The following is a 6,158-nucleotide window of genomic DNA, read 5'->3' as shown; positions in this document are numbered from 1 at the left end:
CTGCTGGCTGGGATGAATGAATGAACACTCTTTCCCAAAGGACCATAATTCATTCTCTGATCATAGCTTATACATTTGGGAGAATTGGGATCAGTGTGCCTGGCGCCTCCCCTCCCCTCTGCCCCACAAAGGAGTCATACACTGCAAGAGAAGAGGAGACAAAGTGGCTGTGTGCCATTGAGCACAGAGGTGTGGCTCGGGAGGTGTTGACTGTGAGCAGCACCAGCCTAACATATAAGCAACTGTCTACATGATGTGATTTCAGGTGCACCAAAAAAGGCCTCATTGCCCCTCAGTTTAAACACTCCCTTCCCACTGGCGGATGCCTGGAATTCCACAGTTTTTAGAGCTCTGTTCCTTTGGTTTAAAGCTTTGATCCCTGTTAAAATACTCATACCCCTGGGTGGGCAGCTCCATTATATCCTATCAACCATAGACACTGTGAGTGGACGAGTTTTAAAGTTTCTTCCCTGAAAGCAGGTTTCGAGAGTAGGGTTAAGGGCAGAAGATACTGTATACCTGAGGGGGACAGGAAGAGGAGAACATCACCTGGGGGGGCAAAGGGAACTGAGCCCAAGACAAACAATGTGTGCGTGTGTGGCCATGCGCATGGCTGTGTATGAGCTCCTCCCATGGCGGCAGCTGTTGAACACCCTTTCTTAACCCTCTCCCAGAAAACTTGATTTATGCTGCTTTTGGAGCCATGGAACCAGACTCTCCTCCCAGCTACAGCAAGATAATAGCTGCAAGCTACAGCTGGGAATTCTCGAATTCTTTCAAGCTGGAGACTAGGAGCAAAAGGTGAAGAAAAGTTCTTGTGGGCCTGCTGTGCTAGGTAGCCTTCCCCTGGGGTCCGAAGAGGAAAATGGCGTCCAACGGTGTTATCTAAATGCTTCCAACTGGGTCTGAAAGCACAGAGTCATGAATTGTCCAAAGTGAACACTGTCTCAATCAGCACATCCTTTTGTATTTTCCAGACTGATTGTTTCTCTTTGTCTCTTCTTGCTGAAGAGGGGGAATGAGTCATTGGCTCAATTCCTAATGTGAGGAAGGGAACCTTGAAAGGTAAGACAGTTGCTTATGTAAAAAGAAAGTGAAAATACAGTCTTGTTTGTTTTTGAGAAGGGGGTCTTACTATATTACCCATGCTGGCCTCGAACTCCTGGGCTCAAGGGATCCTCCCACCTCAGGCTCTCAAGGAGTTGGAACTGCTGGCACACAGTCCGGTGCCCAGCTAGCAAACCTAGTCTTAATTCATGGTCACCCATCTGGACCGTATATAGTGTATAATGTAACAGATTTTATTCTTTTAGTTAAGAATTTTCTTGTTTTTTTTTTTTTTTTCCAGGGCAGGGAATCAAACCCAGGGCCTCCCACATATTAGCCAAGTCCTGTGCCACTGAGCTACATTTACAGCACCTGATTAAGGATTTTCATCAGCAAAATTTTGTGTCACTGAGTGGGGTGCTGTGGCTCACCCCTATCATTGCAGCAATTGGGAAGGCTGAGGCAGGAGGATTGCAAGTTCAAGGCCGGCCTTGACAACTTAGCGAGATGCTGTCTCAAGACAAAATTTAAAAATTAGTCTGAGAATGTAGCTCAGAGGCAGAATGCTCCTGGGCTCAATTCCCAGTACCACATATACACACAAAATGTGTCACTGGTAAGCAGAGGGGATAGCTGCCCACAGTGTTTCTACATGCTTTCCTGACCAAAAGCTTATCCTACAACGCCTGTTTCAAAGCCTAAAATCCCACTGTGTGAGTCATCACTTGGGGGCTGGAAGGTTAGAAGTCTTTGAGAGGCACTTATAAAAATGGAACCACTCCTTAAGTGTAGCAAGTTTTATTAACTCTTACCTTAGATTGGCTAAAAGCCCTGAAGTAGCTGCTCAGAGTGGGAGCAGAATCTACCAAGACAAAGAAATACTTCCCAAAACCTCAGGGCCAGTTTGCCTATGATTTAGCCCAAATCTTGGTTTTCACATACCACCCCACACATTTCACTGTATCTTCATCTTCCCAATACTATTTAATACTTTTTCTATAAACAAGCTCACGTTTTTATGGAAATAAATTTATCACAGTACTATCTACTTAGCTTTGTCCTAACAAAACCATGGTTTGAATGCACTAGTTACCTTTTCTAATCTACTGTTAAAATAAAAATGTATTAAAATAAAACCCCAAAACTTCATTGGTCCACACAGTTCATTTGAAAAGCACTGCTCTAGTTCATATAAAGTGTATTAAAAGTAAAAGCATATATTAAAAAAAAGTCACAGTCCCCCTTTTCCAGGTACTCAATACCCAGTAGTTGAAAACAACTGTTGCCTTTGTAGTTAGTTGCATGAGCTCTGGAAGATCATGAATTTATGGGAGGTCATGTCTTCCTCTGCGAGGTCATGAAATTCAATCAATGCTTGCCTTCCAATCTGCCCTTTGGTCACAGGGCTCCACAGGTGGAACATATCAAACTCACCAGCCAAATTATGACTCTTAATTGGTGTTTCTTTTAAAGTGGATATGTCATTTGTCAAATGTTCAATGCAGGCGCAGGTCTAGCCCCAGGCAAAATTATGAAGTAGGAGAAGAATGCCAGATACATAGGCGGCCCTCAAATGTTTATTGAAAAAAAAAGAGTGAATGAGCCCTCCATCCTTGACTCCTTCTCTCCCATCCCCCACATATACTAGGTCACCATGCTCTTCTGATTCTATCTCCTCAATATCTCTGGGACATTTTCCCCCTTCCAAATGTCCTCTGCCACAGGCCTTTATCATTTCTTATCTGGATTATTTTTGCAGCCTCTTAACTGGCCTCCTGTCTTCCAACCTTGTCCCTTCTCCAAACCATTCTCCAAACCACTGTTGGAGAGATCTTTTAATAAGACAAATATGATCATGTCACCACCCCTCCTTAAGTATTTCCCTAGGTTCCTCTGCATGACTTTCAGACTCTGCATAATCTGTCCCTTGCTTGCCTCTTCCGCCTCGACTCTTTTAACTCCTCAGCCTGAAACCATTACTTGCACCTCCCATCCTCCAAATGGGCCATGCCAGGCCCTCTCCTCTTTGTTCAGACTGCTTCCTTTGCCTGGGCACCCTTCCCCCCATCTTTTCTCACCTCAACTCCTACTGGTCTTTTAAGTCCAAATTTAGGGCATCATCTCTTCTGGGATTCTTTCTCTGATCCACCGTCTCATCCCTTAGAACTCTATCTTAGCACTTACCACACAATGCCTTAACATTTTGTTTGGTTGTATTCCACATTAGACTTGTAGCTCTTTGAGATCAGATACTATAGGCTAATCCTAGTATCTTTGTTGTCTGTATCCCACAAGTATCTTGCACATAGTAGGAGTACAAATATTTGTTACTGAGTGAACAAATGAATGAATGACTGAACTTTTTAGTGACCTTCCTCTTCCTTTGCCTGTCTTTTCAGTCCACAAGTCCTGGGACATAATCTCTTCTCTCCTGGCCTGGCACAGGCTAGACAATTCCTGGTGCTACAGCTCATTCTTTTTTCTCTGGAAACTTACTTTCACTTAGGTCATAAACAACACAACTGAATGATAGACGAATTCACACTGAGGTGTTAAGTCATTTTATCATAGAAATACTTACTGAGTTCCTACTAAGCACAGGCACTGTGCTGTGGTGTGTCTGTGCATGTGGGACTCACAAACAGAATCCACCCTTAATGATTCCTACTTAATAATACATAGGTAACAACTAAATGCACTCCTCCTCTGAGAGGTATTTTTGTTCGTTTGTTTGTTTTGGTTGTGGGGATTGAACCCAGGACCTTGTGTATGCTAAGCATGCACTGTATCACTGAGCTATGCCCTCTAGTCCTTCTGAGAGGTATTTTCGAATGAGTTAGGCTGGCTGTAAGCCCCTGGTTATTTCATTGTAACCGGTTATGATTTGCTTCATGAATTGTTACCCAAGACTATCCTGCAGGAGATAGATTCTTTTAACATCCTGGGATCCAGTGTTTTCTCTGACTTTGTGTGGTTCTATTTGATGAAACCTATCAAGCCACTAGGGCTTCTGGACTTTTTAGGTACAAAGATGAGACAGGCTGTGAAAATCCCAGAGGTCCCCAGCTGCTCCTGAACGTGACTATTTGTGGGTTGGCTTTGAGAACTCGGTCAGAGCTGTGTTGGGAAAATGAATCGCGGGAAGCCTCTCAGAAAACAGGATGAAGAGGTGGATTTTTTGCGAAAGAAGACCTTGTGTTTTGGTGGCCAGAATGAGCCGGATTTGGCTAGGAGAAGGCCTGTGATGAAGCCGAGTGGCACCTAATCCAAAGACCCCCACCCACTCCAAGAAAGGATGGAAAGAAAGATTGCAAAAATCCTAAAGGGAAAAGCCCTCCCGGCTGTAGGCCAATGAGCGGCGGGAAGGAGGAGTGAGGCTGGGGAACTTCTCCCAGAGCCAGTCAGAGAGGATGGCTGCTGGGAAGCCAATCAGCGCTCCCGAGCCTGCAGCCCCTCTGCAGTAGTTATGCCAGAGCGCCCTGTGTAGAGAGGCAGCGAGCGGGCAGCTGGGCTGGGCTGACGGGAGCCATCACACTTGCTCTGCATCCTCTTACTCGCGCCTCCGCGCCGGGTCCCGGAGCCTCCGCTAGCCTTGCGGCCCTTGCCCTCTTCACGCTGTGCCCCGCAACCCGCATGCAAGCCGCGGCACGATCGCCGCCGCCCCCTGTCCGCGCCGCTCGCCTCGCCCCGCCCCGTCCCTCCTTGCCCCGCCCCGCCCCGGTCAGCCCCGCCCCGCCCCGCGCTGCCGAGCGGTTCCCGCCCTCGCCCAGCGCCCAGGTAGCTGCGAGGAAACTTTTGCAGCAGCTGGGTAGCGCTGCACGTCTCTCGCTCCTCAGGGCCACTGCCAGGCTTGCCGAGTCTTGGGACTGCTCTCGCTCCTGCTGCCACTCTCCCGCGCTCTCCTAGCTCCCAGCGAAGCAGGATGGCCGGGACCGTGCGCACCGCGTGCTTGGTGGTGGCGATGCTGCTCAGCTTGGGCTGCCCGGGACAGGCGCAGCCCCCGCCGCCTCCGGACGCCACCTGTCACCAGGTCCGCTCTTTCTTCCAGAGACTGCAGCCGGGACTCAAATGGGTTCCAGAAACCCCGGTGCCAGGTGAGTAGGAGTCCCTTGCGCGTTCCCCACGCCCAGCAGGGAGCCAAGGGGCGCGTGGTGGCTGTACCCTGAACGCGCTAGCCCTGTGGGGCCGTGGTCCTGCGCCCTGCCGCTGGGTACCTGGGAGTGATCCGAGTGCCTGGGGCCTGGCCGACTCTACTGAAGGAGAGAAGCAGGGTCTGTGTGGACCGTGTCCCTATGCCCCAGGCTCGTGTACTGTCAGGGAATGTGCTAGCGAGAGTAACGGCTGAGATCGCCTTCTCGCTAGCGCCCATTTTTTTGGGAGGGCGGGAAGGTGGGAGCCGGTTGCTTGGGCCCTGGCGAACTCGAGTCCCACAGTCAAGCTGGTGTCTCGGGAATTTGCCACCCTTGCTCACACGTACGTGTCAGAATTTCAGCCTTAGCTGGACCGCAGCTCCGTCCATCCCTTCCCCAACGTATCCCCACGCCCTCCTCTCCTCAGTGTGGGTTTCCGAGGCTCGCGGGCCCAAGTGTAGGCAAAGTTGAGGGCAGATCTCCGAATCCGCAGGAATGGATGAAGACGCACTGAGGGAAACTTTTGAGTAAGACGGTTCCCCAAATGAAATAGACTGAGCCTTTTCCTTCCACAGAGACCCTTCTGTAGGTTGGCGAAATCTCTTCAAAGACTGTGGTGCTGGCCTGCGGAGCAAGAGTCCAAAGATGATTTAACTCCTCCCCCTCCTAAATTCATCTGCCTTCTTGACAGGCAAGACCCTGGAGGGGAGATGATTTTAGGTGGAGGAAAGTTTCTGAACGCCTTCCTTTTGTTCTGCACAATCAGATCGTGCTGTAAGGGCATATTTTAACCTTAGCTGAGGGCTGCCGCTGTCAACAGATGAATATTAATGGCCTTCTGTGATTGACTGTCCAGCTATAAGGCTAGCTCCTAACGCTAGTCCTAGAATCCAATTAGGACAAGTTGCTATACTGACAATGCAGGCTAGAAGTGTGGATCTCAAACAGGTTAATTTATCAGAGGTGCGCTCGCAAGAAACG

General features: G+C 48.9%; 1 protein-coding gene across 1 annotated transcript in view; it reads left to right on the top strand.

The window, feature by feature from the left end:
- Positions 1 to 4,796: 4,796 nt before the first annotated feature.
- Positions 4,797 to 6,158, top strand: part of Gpc3 (glypican 3) — a 415,144-nt gene continuing 413,782 nt past the window's right edge. Inside the window, exon 1 of the mRNA XM_047535930.1 lies at positions 4,797 to 5,141. Within this exon, the coding sequence (XP_047391886.1) occupies positions 4,970 to 5,141 (172 nt within the window). The 5' untranslated portion in view covers positions 4,797 to 4,969. The remainder of the gene's footprint in view (positions 5,142 to 6,158) is intronic.

Source organism: Sciurus carolinensis, chromosome X, assembly GCF_902686445.1.
Source record: "Sciurus carolinensis chromosome X, mSciCar1.2, whole genome shotgun sequence".
Lineage (NCBI taxonomy): Eukaryota > Metazoa > Chordata > Mammalia > Rodentia > Sciuridae > Sciurus > Sciurus carolinensis.
The sequence above is the reverse complement of the archived record's forward strand: the minus strand, read 5'-3'. Positions and strand labels throughout refer to the sequence as shown.